At 38.1% G+C, this 22,452-nt stretch overlaps 2 protein-coding genes across 2 annotated transcripts; one reads left to right on the top strand and one right to left on the bottom strand.

The window, feature by feature from the left end:
• Window positions 1-573: 573 nt before the first annotated feature.
• LOC148870168 (uncharacterized) lies at window positions 574-10,364 on the bottom strand. Its single transcript, XM_088969559.1, has 9 exons — window positions 10,184-10,364; window positions 8,238-9,900; window positions 7,869-8,095; window positions 7,455-7,787; window positions 3,709-3,955; window positions 2,215-2,343; window positions 1,912-2,127; window positions 1,676-1,799; window positions 574-1,163 (listed from the first exon to the last, which is right to left on the bottom strand). Exons 2-9 carry the CDS (start codon window positions 9,789-9,791, stop codon window positions 925-927), a joined length of 3,069 nt encoding a protein of 1,022 aa, XP_088825685.1. The 5' UTR covers window positions 9,792-9,900; window positions 10,184-10,364; the 3' UTR covers window positions 574-924.
• Window positions 10,365-19,625: 9,261 nt separating this feature from the next.
• Window positions 19,626-21,348, top strand: LOC148870169 (putative pectinesterase/pectinesterase inhibitor 41). Its single transcript, XM_088968173.1, has 2 exons — window positions 19,626-20,761; window positions 20,867-21,348. The coding sequence occupies exons 1-2, from the start codon at window positions 19,771-19,773 to the stop codon at window positions 21,346-21,348; spliced, it is 1,473 nt and encodes a 490-aa protein (XP_088824299.1). The 5' UTR covers window positions 19,626-19,770.
• Window positions 21,349-22,452: the final 1,104 nt, after the last annotated feature.

A 22,452-nucleotide genomic window follows, 5' to 3' on the forward strand; every position in this document is an offset into this window, starting at 1 on the left:
GAATGCACTTTTACAGAAGCAATTTTATAGAAGAACTTTTGAGAAAGTATTTTAATAAAAACACTTTTATAAAAGTACTTTTATAAAAGCACTTTTATAAAAATACTTTGTACACAAAAGCACTTTTATAAAATCACTTTATAAAAGAACTTTTACAGTACTTTTATAAAAGCACTTTTGCGGAAGTAGTTTAATAAAAGTATTTTTACAAAAATACTTTAATAAAAGCACTTTTACAAAAGTACTTTAATAAAAGTACTTTTACAAAAACACTTCTATAAAAGTACTAAAAAAGTACTTTTTAGTGGATTGGATTGGATTTGGTTTATATTGGATTTGGACTGAATTGGGTCCAGACTCACATTGGACTGGATGTGGTTGGACCAAACCAGTCCAATTGACACCTCTAGGTCCATTGATGCTGATGCCGAGCAGGCACATGTAGCAAGGCACCGCAATCCGCAAAAGTTAATTTGGCAGTGTCGTAGTGCATCCCTACCATACGTGTAGTTACAGAACGTACATGACAAAACTACTACTACTACTGGAAAGACAAACTCGTACAAAAAACAATAATACAATGAAAATCCTCTTCCAAATTCCAATGGCATTAATTCGGTTTATTGTATTTTCACTTTCTATTGCTCTGAGGCAAATTTAAAATTCAATATGCACTTGAGCTTAGGCAGAGTACTGCAGCCTCATAATCCAACAATTGGCATCACAATATTGGTGCCCAGAAAATGGTGTGAAAAAAGAAGAGGGCGACAGTAGTATGACTATTGAACTTTGGAGTCCCAAATGCCCAGAGACATGGGCTTTATATTGGGAAATAAATATACATGCCTTTCCACAATATCATGTTTTTTCATGAATTATTATTTTCTTCCACTGTTGACTTCCAGTAACCTCTGGATGTTTTCTTCAATATGCGTACTTGATTGGTTCAGGCTGCATTGCTTTTTGTACAAGTTCAGTCTGTTCTTTCAAATGAACTTGATAGAAACCAGTGGCTGTGGCCGCAGATGGAGCACGCCCAACATATTTGATGTCCTCGATGGTACCCCTGCCCAGATCTTTCATGGCAGTACAGAGCCGAGGTGCAATGTAATTATATGCACCCATATTCATTGGCTCTTCCTGACACCACACAATCTCTGCATCTGAAACATCAAAGCAAATAAATTACATAATAAGTCAGCACCATGATCCTCAAAATCACCTAATTCCACTTCCAGTTAATGTGGAACCAATCCTAACTCTACATAATCAAGAATAACCAACATATCCAGAGGGTTCGGTGGGGGCGACTGGAACCTAGAGACAATTTCTGCTTTAGAAACGACTTGCTGGAAACATCAAAAGAAATTTTCAAACACTCAGCAAGTTCCTCATGACATTTTATGGTTTAACAATCCTTGGCAGTATTGGCATCACAAACAGATCCATCAGACTGATGACATTGATTCTTTCTTCTGCCTTAAGATTATATGGTTCAAAACACATCAGACTAGACTCTAGGGTCAGCAGCATATAAACACAACGTTCACGTCTCCAATCCTTCAGTTATACTTTTCTTTGTTTTTAAGATTTTAAGGTTTGAACAGTTTAGCATTTCAGAAATCCTTTCCATATTTCCATGCTATATATATAAAGACAAGTTAGATGAACCTACTTGGATATCTCCTTAGCTCTCGTTGGATCAGATCATAAGGGAAGGGGCAAAGCTGTTCTATCCTGCAGATTGCAATGTCACTGCCATTAATTTTCTTCCGCTCTTCGTCAAGCTCATAATAAACCTGCAAACAATATTTTTTTTGAATGTACATTAAACCAAAGAATATAATAGTTCTATCTTTGAAATTTCTTGCAAATGTAAACAGAAAGAAATAACAAACAGCAGTTACATACTTTTCCAGAGCAGAGAACTAGTCGCCTGATGCCCTCTTCAAGATTGGAGTGGTCATTCTGATCCTTTATAAGACGCTTGAAACGAGTCCCTTGTTTGTCAAAACCTGGGTGGCCTTGGACATCATCAAACTCAGATAAATTTGATTTGCATTCCTTGTGGCGTAGCAGGTTCTTAGGAGCCATTACAATGAGTGGTTTTCTGAATTCTCTGTGTATCTGAGAGATGAAACCATACACTGTTAGAGGAGAAATTCATCTAGAATATGCAAAAGGAATATTAGTATGGAAATTAGAAATATGTACCTGGCGCCGCAGAACATGGAAATAGTTAGCTGGGGTTGTAACGTTCACAACCTGCCAATTGCATTCTTGGATCTGCTTCCTAAGTGTTGGATCCATCTCAGGTATAACGTGAGGATTATCATCGCTCATCTGCATTTGGACAAGATGGGGTCATTTTTAGTTTATTTTTCTTTCTTACCCTTTTCCATTTTTTCTGTGTATGTTTTTTGTTTCTTTTCATTTCTTTCTTTTTTGGGGGTGGGGGGCTCAGGTCAAAGAATCAAGATAGAAGATAAATCAAGAGCAAAATGGTATTCTAAGTAGACAGTTTTGAGTTTGATACTATCTCTTTATTGTTTTAATCCACAGAAAAGAAGGATTTCATGCTATAGTCCAATCATAACCCAGTGTTTTAAAAGTGCAAGGCACAAAAAAAGCACAAGGGCCAATTTGCGCCTGAGGAGCAAGGCGCAAGGTGAGGCGCACGCCTATTTAAGAAAGTCGCAAAACTACAAAAAAAGGTAAAAAAATTTATAAAAAAAGTCAGAAATTTCAAAAAAATGCAAAAAATATTAAACACAATGTTAATAAAAAATAGAAACTTAAAATTTAAAATAAATGATTTAAAAAACCTATTATCTAAAATTAAAATACATAAACATAACATGTAAAGTGCATTCAAATGAAAAATTAAAAATAAAAGTAAACATATAAAGCATTTTCAAGCATGTAAAACCCACAATCTCTTTTTTTCCTTAATTGCATTGCTTCAAGTAGTTAATGTGATGTAAAACATATTGCATTCTTGATTCTATGAGTCGCCTTTGTACCATGCCCCTTGAGGCAAGCCCAAACAAGTCTATGTTAGGGTCTGAAATTCCTATTTCTCACATAAAAAATAATGATTTTATAACTTTCATTGCCTTTTAAGAAGCTTTGAGAACCCCCTATTCGCTAATGTTGTTCATTCATTCATTGCAATAAAATATCTTCTTAAAAGGCAATGAAAGTTATAAAATCATTATTTTTTATGTGAGAAATAAGAATTTCAGATCCTAACATAGACTTGTTCAGGCTTGCCTCGAGGGGCATGGTCGGGGGTCCAGGGGCGGAGCCCCCAGCCCAGTTGTTAGACTCAAAAAAAAAGCAAAAAGGCGCACGCCTGGGCTGAGGCGCAAGGCGCATCAGACGCACGCCTAGGCACACCAGGCATGCGCCTTTTGAAAGGGGTGCACCTAGGACCTAGGCAAGACACATACCCCAAAATGCGCCTCACTTGTGCACCTAGGTGCACCTTTTAAATCACTGCCATAACCCAACTAATCTGGGGAAGGATGTGGTTGAATGAATCAAATTCAAGTTTGATTTCAAGTGGAACAGCTCATTTTGGGTTTCATTACTTTTTGAATGTTCACTTCCTATGGTTGGGTTTGGATAGCCATGATGCAACTCTACAGCCCAATAAGCACTACCATATATTTTAGGCACGAGGAAAATCCAATAGTTAGACAATACCTGAAGGAATCGCTCCAGTCGTGCACTAGAATGTTCAGGACCCTGACCATCATACCCATGAGGAAGCAGCACAACGAGCCCAATTTGGCGTAGCCACTTTGATTCCCCACTACTCAAGAATTGATCAAATATCACCTGAGCACCATTTGCAAAATCACCGAACTGAGCTTCCCAGATTACCAAGGAATTTGGGTTTTCCATTGAATAACCTAACTCAAACCCAAGAACACCAAACTCTGAAAGAGAGCTGCAGATGGGGTGGGGAGAAGGGGAAAAAACAACAATAACAAATGTTTCAGTATATTAGAATCCAAATTAAGTATTAATCTTTATTACAGCTTGGAGGTATTAGAATACTGACTACAGAGTTTGAAATTTCTGAACTTTATCTCAGGGGTTATTTGAATTTATGAATAAGAAAATTTAATGGTTAACACGAGCAGGATTTAAATAGGGTCTTGGGGGGGTAAAAGAAAACTATTATAAGATATTTCTCAGATTTTTGAGTAACAGCTTTAAATAGCTGTACATTAAATCAAAATGATACAAAAAAATCAAAATGACAAAATCTTTAAAGCTCAACGCTGTATTAATACTCAGCATTAAACCAACATGATAATGCTGAAGTAAGAGTAATGGTAAACTACCCACTCCTAGGACGGAAACAAAAAATGTCCACATTTAAAATGCTCCAATTGAAACCCCTTCCTCCAGAGTCTCTGTCATCATTGCCATTGGAGAATATTTGTTCTCTGCTATGCAACCAAATTAATGCAATATAGTTGTCAAAAACTTATAATTTACGATATGATTCACACTTGTAGTCATAGATCCCAATGGTTTTGATGCCAATCTTATGTCTATAACTTTGAAAAGACTTGGGATTGTGTGAATTTTATAATTTTATTTATGATTCTACAGTTTATATATTCATGCAATTGAAATCAAATTCAATTGAGACCTAGTTCTCTACTTTGTCATTCCTTTGTTTCTTTTGTATTTTTTAAGGGGTTGGAGTAAGATTTATAGAAGATATTAAAACCTATAAACCTTATTGAGTTTGCTTTCCATATGCTAAAGAGTTATTATATCATTTTACACTTCAGCGTATGAGTGGGAAAAACTATTGTATCAAGTAAATTTATGCTAGACATGGATTAAATATGGGGCAAGATCACTTTTTTCTATTACCATATATGCTTTTAAATTCTGACAAATTTCTAAGAAACAGAAAAAAATGTTACAAATTACTATATAGTTCATAATTGAATTTGGCAATGTCTGCAATTTACAACATTATTACAATTTTTACAAGATAGTGGCAACAGTGAACTTCTACCTGTACCTTCCTCTATGGTGCAGGAAGGTTAGGTCTCACATCATCATAACAACAACAACAACAACAAATTCCTAGTCAACCGATGGATACTCTCATAATCTGGGGCACCCGGAGTTCAAGGAGGGCAGAAAGGCTTTTCCTTTTTTTGGGGGGTGGGGTGGGGATGGTGCGCTTAAAATTGTTCTTGTCTTCTCTGTTCCTACAGGAAAGGTGACTGGGGTTACCTATGAAACTTCCATCAAAATTCAATTTTACCCTTTGTTGTGTTGAAGGGATTCAGCTTTCCTGAATAAATAGGCTTTGAGGATGAAGAACCTGCTACTACACTTCCACCATTCATTATATTGTCATCTGGGAATTCTGTGCTAAATCAAGGGTTTTCAACCAATGTACTATCTTGATGGTTATGCAGTCAATAACTTCCTCCTTAAGAGTTTTCTTGCCCATGAAAAATTCTATTAACCAATGTACTACCTTGATGGCTCTCCACATTAATCTTCCCCTCTTCTTTAGTCGTCTAAAGAAGCTTGTGTCTAAGGGTGTCAACAGACCGGTTTTGGATTGGACTCTGTCCAAATCAAAATCAATTTGGACAGATTGGACAGACCAATAAGACATAATGAATTGGACCAGTCCAGACTTAATGGACCAAAGTATTTATTGGACCCAATCCATCCATAATGGATTTATATTGGATTAGGTTAGATTTAACCAATATCCGGTCCATTCATAGACGATAAGAATACAGATGTCAATGAACCAGATTTGGATTGGAACAAATATAAACTAAAACCAAATTGAATAGATTGGATGAGGTTAGATTTAACCAATATCCGGTCCATTCATAGATGATAAGAATACAGATGTCAATGAACCAGATTTGTATTGGAACAAATATAAACTAAAACCAAATTGAATAGATTGGACGGTCTAGACATTGAATTGGACTGATCCAAAATGGTCCAAAGTATTCATCAGATTGGATTGGACCTGGTCCATTTGCAATGGACTCATATTGGACCGGATCAGATTGAACCAAGTCTGGTGCAATTGACAACCCTACTTGTGTTCAGGCCCACCACATCTGAGGAAGGGGTCCACCTGCAACAAAAGCGAAAAGAGAACCAAACCCAAATAAAAGACACAAATCAACAAGAGGTTAATAGGTGTGTTGCCATTTCACCATGACCTAAGCAAAGGATACAAGTATGGGGTGAAAGGCACCAATTCGGCCTTCTTCTTTAAAGCACATCAATAGTGTTGATTCATTCGAGAATCACCTCTCAGTAGAAGGTCCATATTTTTTAATGCATAGGATTACATCGCCTCCCAGTACATTGAAGAAAGAAGAACAAGTTAAATAATTTAAGGGGAAGCCGACCAAATTCTACTATCTAAGCAAGAATAATCCAAAAACACTGTACTTAGGAAAGAAATAAATCCATCAACAGCCGCCATTTCAGTCTCCCCCAGTCCTCTCCTTAGCCCAAGTCCTAAGAATCCCCATTAACACACACAAAAGAAATAACTTTCCACTCATTTAAAAGAAAGGGAATAAATAGAGGGGAATCTATCCTTAGGAGAGGTTTTCCCAAGCCAAACATCTTCCCAAGAACACACTTTGTAACCCACACAAACATTATACCTGAAGAATAGGAAGGAAGGCAATATACCATGTATAGCTTTCTGGGGAACATTGATAACTATGACCTAATAGGCATGATTGTGATTCTTGATGCAAGGAACCAATCATAAGGAAGACATGCAGCAGCGTAGACTATGATGTCAATGTGAACTCCAATGCACCTAGAAGGTTTTATAGGATTCTACCTCAGTAGTTGAAAAGTTGATCTCCTAATAGACTACCAAAAAAAAAAGATCTCCAAATATACTATAAAAACTGATCTTCAACAGGAAGTATAATTACCACAATGGAACACATAGCAGGTCAACACTTGAAATAAACCATGCATGAAGTGCCCAAAAATGGAATAAAAAAAAACCTAGAAAGAAGATTTCAAAGAGGTAGAACTAGAAATCTTGTGGAACATCATATTTATCAATAACACAACAAACCAACCGACTTCTTTTTTTTTTTTTGATAAATAACTGAAGCTTTTCCAATAAAATAGAACCACCCAACTTCACACCAGAGTGTGCAGCAGGCCAAAAAATACAAAGCACTCAACATGTCAAAAGACATTGTGCAAAATAAGATTTCCCTATGGAACAATTGTGATTCCTACACATGATCATGCTATTGAAAAGAATAAATTCATCATATCATCCACCAGTATAGACATGAATGTACAATTTAATCCATGAAATGAAAGAAAATTCATAATTAATGACCTGCAAATCTGATGGAAGATAAAAGATCAAATGTAGAAAAGTTGTTGAATAGCACCTGTTGCTCACAGTAAACATCTCTTCATTTTGATTCATGATAACATGGTCCAAGGGACAGTACTTCTCCCCAGTTTCCTGATCATGAATTACTGAATGCCGATGACTAAATGTACCTCTTTCAACATCCTGACCACTCAGCCTAACATGATTACCTTCAGCTAGCAATGTAGCAAAAGCAAGTGCTTCACCAACAGCCCAGTCAATGCCTTCCCCTGTTTCAATCATTTGAGCACGCTGCTCAAAAATCTTCTTTACTGCTCTGTGAGGCTTGAAATTTTCTGGCACGGTGGTGATTGCTTTTCCAACATTCTTCAGTATTTCAGGTTTAACCCTGTATAACCAATCAAATAGTAACTTCAGTTAAATAGCTTCAAAGCTATCCTTGAGAAAACAGAAAATGTACCAAACATACCCAGTGTTCCGTACACGTGAAAGCTGTTCGGGTGATTTAAACCCAGACCAGTAAGCTGAAAGCCAGTCCCTTCTTTTTGGTACATAGTCTTTGCTGCTCAAAAACTCTTCATTAAGAATGGAGATAACCTTATTGTGTATATTGTCAATGTCTTCTTGTGTGACTTGCCCAGACTCAAGGAGATTCTTCTGGTAAATCTCTAAAGCAGATGGATGGTTGCGAATGATCTGTTAATGCCCAAATACATCAACAACACCAGAATTTAATTAATAAACTTTCAGTAGTATATGTATGCAATAAAAGAATGCCTTGTTTCTTCAAGAAATAATAAACAAATGTTATTATACACAAGAAGAATAGAAAACTCACTTGATACATTTTAGGTTGCGTGAAAGATGGCTCGTCAATCTCATTGTGGCCAAATCTCCGGTAACACACTATATCAACCACTACATCAGAGTGGAATGTCTGGCGCCACTCAGCTGCAAGCTCACAGACATGAACCACTGCCTCCATGTCATCACCATTTACATGGAATATAGGGGCATTCAAGGCTTTCGCAACATCAGTACAATACTGTGAAGATCTACCAGATCTTGGATCAGTTGTGAAAGCCACCTGGTTGTTCACCACAATGTGGATGGTCCCACCAGTTGTGTAGTTGGGGAGAGCACTGAGATGCAGAGTCTCATAAACAACACCCTGTCCAGCAAAGCTTCCATCCCCATGAATCAATACTGCCATATTCTTTGTCCTTTCATTATCGTTAGAATAATATTGCTTTGCTCGGGTTTTTCCAATTACAACTGGATCAACAGCTTCCAAATGACTAGGGTTAGCAACCAAAGACAGATGAATTCTCTTCCCACCCCTTGTTGGCCGATCATAAGAAGTACCCAAATGGTACTTAACATCACCAGTTCCCGTGTAAAGACCAACTTCATCAACAGGCTTTGTACCACCACTGAATTCACTGAAGATCTGAGCAAGTGGCTTTCGGACCACATTACCCAGTACATTCAGCCTTCCTCTATGTGACATGCCAATAACAATGCTCTCAACCCCAAGATCAGATGCTCGGTCAAACATCTCTTTCATACCAGGAATCAAAGTTTCTCCACCTTCAAGGCCAAACCTCTTTGCAGCTGTCCATTTTGTGGCCAAGAAGTTCTCGAACTGAGTGCTCCATATGAGCCTATCAAGAATTACTTCTCGACGCTGCTGGTAGTATTGCCTAGGGGTTGGTGTCTCGATCTTGTCCCTCAACCAATTACACTTCTCACGATCAGCAATGTGCATATACTCATAGCCAATACTTCCACAATAGGCTTGTTCAAGGCGCGTTAGTATGGCACGAAGGGTTTGCACTGGACGGTTCTCAGACAGGAAGCCCGACATCCTCCACACTCCAAGGAAGAATTCCCTATCAAGATCAGCTTCTGTGAACCCATAGAGAGCCGGGTCCAAATCATCAGGGATCTCACGTTCCTCCAGGCCCAAAGGATCCAACTTGGCTTTCATGTGGCCATTAACCTGGTATGCTCTGACGAGTAACAACAAGCGCATGCTCTCTTGGATCGTCTGGCCAGATATTCCAGGCGATGTGGCGGCCTGCCCGACGAAATTTCTGAAGAAATTGTCCCATGATTCATCCACGCTATCGGGGTCAGCTTCCCAGGCCCTCTGTAGCTCTTCTAAATAGACACTGCTCGTGCCATCAAGGAAGCTGTCTGTTAACCTCGAGAGGGGCACAGGACGAGGAACAGGCGCAACTTGTGCCTTGGGTTTAAAGACGGTGGAGTGAAAGTATCGATTCTGTGATGGAAGCAGCGCCCTTACCCTCGTCGCATAAGACCCTGCCTGAACTAAATTCCTCCTAACAGCTAATCTTGCCACACTAGAAGCAGCTCTGAACCAAGACATTATTATCAATATCAATTCCCAAGCGACTCGATTTAACTTCAACCGAAACCCACTTCTTCAATCAGCTTCAAATGCTAGCCCTGGTCACCCAATTCCTATCAAAGTCTAACTGCACAAAGACAAGAAGAAGAAAAAGAAAAAATTAACTGAGCATTTTCATATCCACCACCAATGAACACTATACTTTTTTAGGAAATGATTAAATAATGAACATCTACGAAATAGTAAACTCAAGCACATTTGCAACAGCTAACAGAGAAGAAACCCAGTGGGTTTAAGCCAACAACAAAAACAATAAAGAACAACGAAAGAAAAAAAAAAAAAAAAAGAAACTTGGCGATAAGATCGAATTGGAGAGAATGGAAAATAGAATTGGAGAATAAAAACCGTACCCAGATGCTTAGACTTTACGGGAACCCTAACTCACAGCGAACCGGTCATTCCTCTCTCAGACTCTCACCCCCAACAGCTCCTCGTGGCTATGCCAACATCTTCTCGAACCTATTCTGCTTCCTTTCCATTCTTGAATGAAAGACTTCTCCCCTTCCGTTCACCATTATTCCTTCCCATTCTAGTAGTTTTGGTGGCAATCTGGCAGATGACCCGCAGTTAGGCCATCCAAGCAAAAGCCAATAGGCAAAAGCCGCGTGTAGCACTGACTATTTTACCATTTGACTTTGTCTTGTAGGTAATAGACCGCAGCAGTTTCTTTTTGACTAGAACACATTACATCATTTTACCGAATGGTAATAATAAAAAGTTAAAACAGGATTGATAAGAACGAGATCACGGGTCACATGTACATCTCAGCGTGCATTGGAATCATCTTCCGTACGTATCATGAAAGATGTTCTCAGTATACGGTTCAGATGTACTGGGCGCCCGTGGGGCGCGCTCGGTGGGGCGCAGATTACTCGCTAAGAACACGGAACCTTGTAGGAATTACAACAAATCAACGGAGAATGACGTTGGCCATGACGTACAGGCGCACTCAGGCACCCATTCGCATTGTAGGATGTCTCGATTTGGAGGTGTTTGGTTCGAGATGGGATCTCCTGCCAACAAAGCACTTCCAACAGCCTACCAAGTACCAACTAATCGCACATCGCACATTTCACCATCATAGTGGAATCCATCATAAAAATGAAGTCACATCTGTCCTCACGTGCCTCAAAACGTTCCACAGCACATTTCATGGGTGTATTGGGAACATCTTTGAATGATAAGCACTGTTTTCAAAACCTGGTCGGACCGGATGGTCAGACCGATGATTTTGGTCAGCAAACCATTAAACCGACTCATTAATCATTCCAACCACTCAAATGGTTTTGACCATTTTCTAATTTTTTAATTTTTTTTAATTTTTTTGTTACAATGGGCTAACTGTTTGCATCGAATTGTCGGACCATTCGAATCGGTAACCGGACCCCTAACTGGTTCAATAACCAGTTCGTTTTTAAAAAACATGATGATAAATATAGAAGATATTCTCAATGCAAGCTAAGATATACATGTGGGGCGTTGTTTGAGGAGATCGGTTGAACAATCTTTACAGCCTTGCATCGTGAATATCTCCATTCTTCTATGCTTTATTTCATGGGGAGATATTCCCAATGTAAAGTTATGATGGCTGTTCGAATGGGAAAATAGGACTCACGATGTGTGGTGTCGATCATGTTGGTTGGGTGTTAGAACGTATTTTATGACAGAAAATGTTGATTTCATTGCTATTCTTGAAAATGGTGCCATGTCAGAACCATATCAGTTATTTGACAAAACCACATCTGCGCCCCACATGTTCCCAATGCATGGTTGAGATATAGTGTGGGGTGTACTCTATCTGGGCACATATGTGAATTCTTATTTCACCATTTTTTTGAAGGATAAATCTTATTTGACTTGAAGGAATTGAATCGATACTAAAAAATTGGTCTCAATTTGTAAAACATTATGTTGACGTTTTTTAACATTGGGTGACCATTGCAAGGAATTGTTCTGATTAAGCCATAAATGCATCGAATTCAAAATAAGGCACCGTTTGGCATGCCTTTTTGCATAGGCTGTCAACTTTTTAGGAACCTAGCAATTCGTTGTATGTTTGGCATCATTGTTGTTGTTCTAGAAAATGGCGACACATCAACGCCACATCGGAAAAAGGTAAAAAAAGGTCCTCATTGCAGTGATGCAGCACCCAACGTGGTCATTATTTGAATTGATATGATGCATCGCAATGCACTATATCATAAATGCTTCTCCTGTGCTTCTAATGAACCCTAACCCTCTTTTGCATTTTTTAAGTCGCTTGAGGTCGAGTGCAGCTAGTCACAGAGAATTAAACAAAACATTGGAGATTAGTTCTATTGTCTGTTTGGTTACTGGACTTTTTTTCATTCATTGGAAGTCTATGTTCTTCAAGTTCCTTTTTTCAGTCATCGTTTGTTCGGTCGCCGGAGATATTAGGTCTATATTCTTCAAGCATTCCAAGTTTTTTTTTCTATTTTTTTTGTTTTGGTCGATTAGTGTGATATTTGCTCTTTCATCACTTGCAAAAACAAATCCTTGTTTCCTTCACCATTCTATCATTCTAATTGTTGATGCTCAGATTGGCTGAGGACAACACTATCAATTTACTCCCTAAGCCCGAGTGGATCCAAGATGCTTGAGGTCTGAGGACCGATGTAATCGAGGAGCGGAGTCTGAGGTGAGCAAGGTCCGAGGTTTGAGGGCCGAGGGTCCAAGGAGGATAATATCCGAGCATCAACACTAATCACCATGTTTTTAAATAGAGGAGACTTTAATTTGCTCTTTCATCATTGTTTTTTATGTTTATTTGATTTTAGTATATATAAATTCATAATTTTTCAACAGAGGAGACTTCTTCAGTTTTTCTATTTTTTCAATTTGCTCTTCTTCACTTTTTCACTATAAGTAAAATAATTAAGAATATCTTTGAATCGACATCAGTTTTGAGAACAAATGAGACTTTAGTTTGGAATTGTTTCAAGTCGACTTGAAACAATCAAACTTAATTACAGTTTGCTTTTCATTATTTTGCCACATCTGATACTCACATTGATGGAACAATAATTGTGTTTTAGTTGTGCTTCAATTGTTTCAAATCGAACCTGATTCGGGGTTTTATTTTTTAACCATTCAGATTCATATGTGGCAAAACCTGATTTCAATCGAACCTAATTGCAGCCCCAAAACCTACATACCCCCAACTCTTACATAGATCATAATCTTCTCTATTTATTTATACTAGTAATTAAGCACGTGCATTGCACTTATGAATTCTTTTTCATATTAATTACTTTAACTATAGATATATCATAGTTAGGATAAAAATTTAAAATTAATAAAAGTAACAATATGGTTAAAAATAAACTTAAATACTTGTACTAAATGTGCACCTACAGAAACGTATGAATTCTTTTTCTTTTTCTTTTATTATTATTATTATTATTATTATTATTATTATTATTATTATTATTATTATTATTATTATTATTATTATCATTATTATTATTATTATTATTATTATTGTTATTGTTATTGTTATTGTTATTGTTATTGTTATTGTTATTGTTATTGTTACTACTACTACTACTACTACTACTACTAAATTTTGTATTCCATTTTTGTCTTAAATAAAAATAATTATTATTTTAACAATTATTTTTATTTAATATGATGAATATATAATATTAGAAAACTTACAAAGTGTCTTTGACAAAACTCTATACTTTTTATACAAAACTATATTTTATTATTATTATTATTATTATTATTATTATTATTATTATTATTATTATTATTATTATTATTATTATTATTGTTGTTGTTGTTGTTGTTGTTGTTGTTGTTGTTGTTGTTGTTATTATTATTACTATTACTATTACTACTACTACTACTACTACTAAATTTTGTATTCCATTTTTGTCTTAAATAAAAATTATTTTTATTTTAACAATTATTTTTATTTAATATGATGAATATATAATATTAGAAAAGTTAGAAATGTCTTTGACAAAACTCTATACTTTTTTATCTTTTTTGTTCTATCTTTTTTTTTTAATATTTATTATTCAATTTATGACATCATGAATTTCTTTGAAAAGTTGGATCATTGACACACTATTTAAATAAAAAAATAGATTCTGATGAGGGCGGATTTGGCCCTCCAATGATATTGTGACACATGGCACCTCAAAACAACTAGGTGACACCCGGAACCACTTAGGCAACAACTTGCCTTAGCCAAGTTGATGGTGTCTCAGTCCCACTTGGCGGCCTAGCCCAGGCGCGACCTGGCGGCCTGGCATAGGCGTCGACCTGGTGACCTGCAAGACGTGCTTGCCAACAAATTCGGCATGCATATCCTAACACTCCCACGATCCTTGGAATTTGGCCCACATGTCGAACGATCCAGAGGGTGGTCATCGTGCATGGCGATTGCCTCTAGGAATCTCAAACCACTTAGGTGACTTCTCGAAAATCTCGGATATGGTGCGTGAAGCCTACGCCAAACAATGCCTATATAAAGGCACCAACCCCAATGACATGAGGGGGGCAAATAAGCATATTCTAACTCTCATACTTTGTGATTTTTAGCTCGTAATCTATTATGAGAGTACTAACTTAAGCATCAGAGCGACCTCGCCGGGTTAGCCACCCTGGGTCCTTTGACATTGATTCTTTGCAGGTCTAGAGAACTATGAAACTCAACAATCAATCCAGCTCGACACTCTGGTCAACTCGTCACTTAACCTACCTAGCTCGGCCCAGTCAGTTCGGCACCTAACTTGCCCAGCTCGGCCCAGTTAACTCGACACCTAATCTGCCCCCAGCTCGGCATCCAAGTCCTCATCCAGGAAAAGTTCACTTTCGGCCTCTGAGTCATCGGCCACTTGGAAGCAGACCAAATGACGAGGTACTTAGCACAAAAAATTGATACATGACCAAAAATTGATTCATCAATTGGCGCCATCTGTGGGAATCGCTACAAAAAGCTAAGTTCTCATCCTCCGAAAGGCTGAGTCCTCTTCTTCTAGAAAGCTAAGTTCTCACCTTTTAGAAACTAAAAGCTCTCACTTTCTAGTTTCCATTTTTTATGAACTCAAAGACTAAGCAAGAAGTTGATGGCCAATAGACTAAGCAGCTCTACCAATTTTAAATGCCCCTGCCGGTCGAGCCTTCCAAGGCTCCCGTGCGAGTTGGTGACCTAAAGTCAGTAGTGCTGCCCCAGTAGGTCGAGCTCCTAGTAGCTTCTTATAGGAGTGGGTAACCGACGTCACTAACGAGGCTGATGCAGCGTAGCCGTAGCTCTAAGGTGTCGAGCTGATAAAAGACCTCGACACTACATAAGACCCAGTCGCCTCTTCGGCATGGCCAAAATCAAAGATCAAGGAGAGTAGACTACAAGTCGCACCTAGAGCTTAAGGGCTAAAGTGCCGAACTAGCAAGGACTTCGGCACCACATAAGACCCAGTCGCCTCTTCGACGTGGAGTGCAATTCGCTCCCAGAGCCTAAGGAATTGAATCGACACTTACGAGCTCATCGAATTAGTCATTTCAGGCCAAAAGGAGCAACCTACTCCCTTCGCCGAGTTACTTTCAGCTTGGGAGTGGGGGGCAAATGATGAGGGCGGATTTGGCCCTCCAATGATATTGTGACACATGGCACTTTGGAACAACTAGGTGACACCCGAAACCACTTAGTCAACAACTTGCCTTAGCCAAGTTGATGGTGTCCCACCTAGAGGCCTGACTCAAGCGCCGGCCTGGTGACCTGCAAAACGTGCTCGCCGACAAATTCGGCATGCATATCCTAACACTCCCACGATCCTTGGAAGTTGGCCCACGTGGCGAACGATCCAGAGGGTGGTCAACGTGCATGGCGACTGCCTCCGGGAATCTCGAACAACATAGGTGACTTCTCGGAAATCTCGGATATGGTGCATGAAGCCCATGCCAAACAATGCCTATATAAAGGCACCAACCCCAATGACATGAGGGGGGCAAGTAAGCATATTCTAGCTCTCATACTTTGTGATTTTTAGCTCGCAGTCTACTATGAGAGTACTGACTTAAGCATCGGAGTGACCTCGCCGGGTTAGCCACCCCGGGTCCTCTGACATTGATTCCTTGCAGGTCTAAAGAACTACGAAGCTCAACAATCAATCCAACTCCCCACCAGGCAGCTCGGCTCTCTGGTAAGCTCGGCACTCTAGTCAGCTCGTCACCAAACCTACCTAGCTCAGCCCAGTCAGTTCTACACCTAACCTACCCAGCTTAGCCCAGTTAACTTAGCACCTAATCTGCCCCCAGCTCGGCCTGGTCAGCTCGGCATCCAAGTCCTCATCCAGCAAAAGTTCACTTCGGCCTCTGAGTCATCGGCCACTTGGAATCAAACCAAATGACGAGATACTTAGCACAAAAAATTGATACATGACCAAAAATTGATTCATCGGCTTTGCTTTTGAATCAATTTTAAATTATATATTTCATCTACATTATATACATAATTTTTACTTATCACACATCATTTTTGTTTGACATAATCAATATATAATTTTTTATATATTCTTTTGATTACATGTACTTTTTATTATATTTTAAATATTTATTATTTAACTATTATATCATCGATTAGTCCATTTGACCCAAACCACTAACCCATGACCCAAAAGAATAATAGTTTGATTTCTAGGTTGACATTAAATTTTGTATTACATTTCCATTGTTGATAAATTATACCTTATGTATAATAATTATTTTTGTGATTCTTTGTATTTTCTATTTTTAAAAAATTTATTATTTGATTATGATATTATTTTAGTATTTCTAGGTTGATTTTAATTTTGGCATTTCATTTTCATCATTTATAAAAATACTTCTTACATTTCATACTTATTTTTGTTTAGTATAATGAATATACAATATTAATGACATGCCAGTTCATTTTATTATTCTTTTGTACTATATATTTTATTTATTTTAATTTTTTATTATTTAATTATGACATTATTTATTAACGGATTTAACCCCAAATGGTTGAACTGCTTACCCACCACCAAGAGAGAAGAAAATGGTTTTGTTTTTAAATTATTTTTTAAAATATTTATTTTTATATTATTAAAATTAATGTTGTGGGTTCAATTAATAGAATTTAATGATGAGAAAAATATATCTTAAATATAGGATTTAATAAGAGAATATGCCTTAGATATGAGATTTAATGAGAGATAATAGGAAAACAGTTTTACTTCCAATTGGTTTTAAATTTTACCTTTCATTTCCACCATTAATAAAAACATTTCTTATTTATAATCAATGTTTTTAACTTGTTGTTGACATGCCCGATTGAACCATTTGAACCATCACTCGGCCTTGATTCTAGGTTTGGTTCTGTTGAAACTCTCCATTTGGTTAAAAATCGTCTAACTTTGGGCAATTCAACTGATAAGGGGTGATTTGGCCCGAACTAATGAATGAAAGACACATGGATGCGACCTTCCAGCCAGGCTATGACTTGACACCCCTCGCCACCTCAGTAGACCGGGCCACTTCGGGCACCTCAGTCATCTCGGGCAAAACTAGAGCCAGGGGACCTCGGTAACTGCATACATCGAAGTGGGACACGGTGGATTCTAGAAGCTCGCCTACGGTCTCCGAGCTTTCCGGGATTATACCGCACAATTGTAGGGCTTATCCTCATCCCGCCCGAATCGGATGGAAGCGATAAGCCTTATGAGTTAGCACGATGGCCACCATCTAAAATGGAACGGACTTCTACCTCTCACTCTGAAGATCCCGGAGAGACCCCTTCAGACTCATGACAGCTCAACTATATAAGGTCTTTGAATCCCCTAAACAAGGTACGCATGATTATTTGCTCACTAGCTCTCTCGTACTCAAACTTTCAGCTCATAACCAAGATTACAGTACTGACTTAAGCATCGGAGCGACCCCGACAAGTTAGCCACCCCAAGCTCTCTGGTCTGTCTTCTTGTAGTTCGAACTAGCTTGCTACGTGACCAACTTCCAGATAACCCTCCAACTAGGAGCTCTCAGATCGCGCACCATCATCAACCATTAACATGTTCGACCCAGTAACCAAATCACATGTTGTGCACCTAATTATGTGCAAACTTTTAAAAGCATAACTTTATACTCCGATGTTGGACTGGCTTTTTTTTTAATTTGGAGTAACTTTTCAAGATCCATATGTCCTAAGGGCATTATGTGCCTTGCATTGCTATTCTCATGAAAAAAAACCCTTTTTTTGGTGCCAAATTGCATTTTTTATATTTTTTATAAATCAAAATTTAAAATGGAATTAAAAAAATAAATAAGTGTGACATAATACATATATTATATGTAATATATGTAAAACATAATTATACTATTTATTGATAAAATATGTATTTTTACACACACACACGCATAGTATTGATGTAGAACAGTTTGACTTGTTTGACCTTGACAGTCAAACTAGTGACTTGTGAGTCGAAGGCAAAAGCGAGTCAACCTCTAGGTCGGTTTTTAAAACATTGTTTATAATATTTATTATTATTTAATATGCCAAATATATGATGTTAAAAACGTCCCCATTTTTTAATTTTTATATAATTTTTCTTTTTATTATTTAATTGTGGCAACATGGATTGGCCCATTTGACCCAAATGGTTTAATTTCTTACCACCACCTAGATGAAAACACTATTTTTTCCAAGAAAAAATTAAAAGTATAAGTTTTTATGTTATTGATATTGTTAATTTATTATGTATGTATTTAATTATAGGATTTAATGATGAGAAGAAACAAAGAAGCCTTATCCATTGGTCTAGAATTTTTTCTATATTAATGTATGAATTTTTCTATTTTTTCCATGTAATTTTCAAAATTTTTGCCATTTTCCTCACGATTTCCTGAATTTCTTCTTTTTTTATAGTATGTTCAACAATTAGGACCATAGGATGAAATAGGTGTTTTTTTCCACTGTTGGATGTAAGATAATATATATATATATATATATATATATATATATATATATATATAGAGAGAGAGAGAGAGAGAGAGAGAGAGAGAGAGAGAGAGAGATGCACCGGATAAAAGGTACCAATGCTGGAAATGTTTCGTGGAGCATTGATACCAAATAGAAACATTGTTGTTGCTTCAGAAAACGTTCTACCTGACACCAAAGTTTCCAAACCAAAAAAAAATACATCATTTTCTTAAAAAACGGTACTGCCAACCCACACATCAACAGCACCATGTAAGAAATTGCCTTGATTTTCAATCTTTCTCGGTTTGATTGGGAGAAGATCTTTGGGTTGAAAGATTGTACCTCAAAAAGCGTGAAAAACTCAATTCGGAAGACTAGAAATTGAGCTTCTCGCATTTTCTCATATTTAATTTGGTTATGTTTGGTTTGAAAGAAATGGCGGGGAGAAGGTATGGGAAAACTATACGCTATCCCTTCCTTTAGCTACCTAAAAATTCTGTTCTGTGGGACTTCACAATAGATTCTTCATATTTAATTATCTAAAAAGACAATTGAAATAATAGTGTGGCTTCTCTCATTGACGACAAAGATTACATGAATTACGGTAATTAAGCTATACCACGTGATCCGATCCGGACATTGAAAGTCAATTCCCGAAGCATCAAGATATATACAGATTATCATTAACTTCCGGGCACTGAACATTGGATGGCCAAAGAATCCTAAAAGATGATGATATGAGCCAGCGATTAATTGAAGATATAAAGTATAGGAGATCAGAGATCTGGACCCAACCACAAGATCCCATCTGTATTTTGTCAAGTATTCGCCAACCCATCCACCGTATGGATACCTGGTAAGTATCGATTTCACTGGTAAATTTGAACTCAAAACACAATGCCTTGCATCCTCTTCTCTTCTATATAGACAGAACCCACCCACTACTCCAATTCATCAAAACCAGTAACCATGCCTTGCAACCTTTTCTCTTCTTGCTATTCCACGCTCCTCTTTTCCATCCTTCTTTTCTTTTCTCTGTCTTCTGCACAAGATCCCTCCTTGGCTCCTGTGACACCGGAAAATGCTTGTAACTCCACCCCTTATCCTGACTTCTGCAAATCCGTGCTCCCTCGCAATGGGTCTGCCAATATTTATGACTACGGCCGCTTTTCAGTTCGTCAGTCTCTCTCTGCAGCAACACAGATTTCAACTTTGATTAATCAGTATCTCGGATCCTTGTTGCCATTATCAACCACTGTCCTTGAAGTGCTCAAAGATTGCCAGCTCCTTGCAGAACTAAATGCCGATTTCTTACTAAGCTCCGCTAATAGTCTCAGTTCTACCAAGCCTCTCCTCAGCTTGCAGGTTAATGATGTCCAAACCTTTCTTAGCGCTACACTGACTAATCAACAGACTTGTTTGGATGAACTTCAGACATTCGCATCAGCTTGGAGGGCCAAGATTGGAATTTATACCCCTCTCTCCAATGGAATTAAACTGTACAGCGTCTCTCTAGCACTGTTTACTCGTGGTTGGGTTCATAAAAACGGCAAAGTTAAGGGGAGAAAGCTCATGTTCGCCGACCAGGAAATGGGTCAACATGGTCGCCTACCATTGATAATGTCAAGCCACAACCGCCACATCTACGATGTTAGCAGAAGGAAGCTTCTTCAGACAACTACGCCAGATGTCTTAGTGAGAGACATGGTAGTCGTGAGCCAAGATGGAAGTGGAAATTTCACAAGCATCAACGATGCCATCGCCGCAGCTCCCACCAACACTAAAGCAAACAAGGGTTACTTCTTGATTTATGTAGTCGCCGGAATCTACGAAGAGTACGTAACCATTGCTAAAAATAAGAAGAATTTGATGATAATAGGAGACGGTATTGACCAGACCGTGATCACAGGCGACCGAGGTGTGGTTGATGGTTGGACTACATTCAATTCTGCAACACTGGGTGAGCTTGGAAGATCAAACTAACCTTCTTTCGTCCCAATTAAGCGACTACTGTCTTACAATTTCATTAACAGCATTGACACTTGATTATCTCCTCTCCGTGCAGCTGTAGTTGGACAGGGGTTCGTCGCTGTAAATATAACGGTTCGCAACACTGCAGGAGCAATCAAGCACCAGGCAGTGGCGGTTCGGAATGGAGCAGACATGTCGACCTTCTATAGTTGCAGCTTCGAAGGCTACCAGGATACCTTATACACCCATTCCCTCAGGCAGTTCTACAGGGAATGTGATATATATGGAACTGTGGACTTCATATTCGGAAATGCTGCCGCTGTTTTCCAGGACTGCAACATATATGCTCGGCTGCCGATGCAAGGCCAGTTCAATGCTCTCACGGCCCAAGGCAGAACAGACCCAAATCAGAACACCGGAATTTCCATTCACAACTGTAAAATTATGGCAGCTCCAGACTTGGCTTCTAGCAATGGCACCACAAGATCTTATCTGGGGCGGCCATGGAAAGAATACTCCAGGACTGTGTATATGCAATCTTTCATTAATAGTTTTATAGATCCCAATGGATACTGATAAACAGGATAAGATCACATTGAGAAAATTTATTAGGTGGCTAGCTAGGGTTCCCATGGAGTAACTAGTTCAAGGGTGTTCTTATCCAATGTGTTGTCTGGATTTTTTTCATCTCAGCTCAGCTCCCACTGATGAATGTAGTCTTCGCCGGAGTCCTCATTCAATAATCACAGAGAATATAGAGGGAGGGCCCCCATGGTTACTGCAAGGAGGTTTCCTCCCTTCAGACTTCAGTCACCATGTTTAACCTGGAAGATCACCTGTTTGGAAAGTCAGATGAATAGAAAATTTTCTACCATCTGATATATGAATCGTCTTGTTACGTTTAGAACAGAACCTCTCTGATGGTAGGTCACCATCTTCTTAGAAATTTTGTAGCTTAAGAGGGTACTCTGAACATATCCAAGGAGATACTCTTTAGTGAGTGACAAATAAACAACAAGGTAAGTTGAGCTGTGCACCAGCTGTGGTGAAAGCTTCGTTACAAAAAGAGGTACAAGATCAGCACTTACCTCACTCCCTCTTAATAAATGTGACCACGGAACCAGAATATAACGCTAGGGATATATTAAGTGGCCCTCATCACAGGAAAACAAGGAATAAATTGGGTCATCTATTTGCTGTTTGTTCTCTTTATTCTTTCTCACAATGAGTTTATATATGCAACTCTTCTCAGCTTCCCTTACACACATTGTCACTGTGGGATCCATAAAAAGAAGAAGAGAAAATCGCTAAAAGACAAAAGTGGACCTCTTTTCGTGGTCCTACAATGTCTCTGCAGCTAGCGTGAAGAAATCCAAGTTGCAGAAACTTGTTACATAATCAAAAATGCAAAAGGGATAGATGTACAACATATGTAGCTTAAATTCATTGTTTACTAGTATTCATCTTAAGCATATCTTAGCTTTTAGGGAATAAAAAAAATTCAGGATCTTATAGCATTGTAGCTATAAATTAAATATGAACGTTATATTTAGGAAGCATTCCCTAGTTATAAAAGCCACTTTGAATTTTTCATAGGTTGGGATCTGCCACAAACAATACATGTACAATCCAGTAATCCAATCATGAGTAGTGAACATATTAGTTATGCTGTGCACAATT

This window comes from Nelumbo lutea, chromosome 2 (genome assembly GCF_056320005.1).
Source record: "Nelumbo lutea isolate HS-2025 chromosome 2, American lotus-T2T, whole genome shotgun sequence".
NCBI lineage: Eukaryota > Viridiplantae > Streptophyta > Magnoliopsida > Proteales > Nelumbonaceae > Nelumbo > Nelumbo lutea.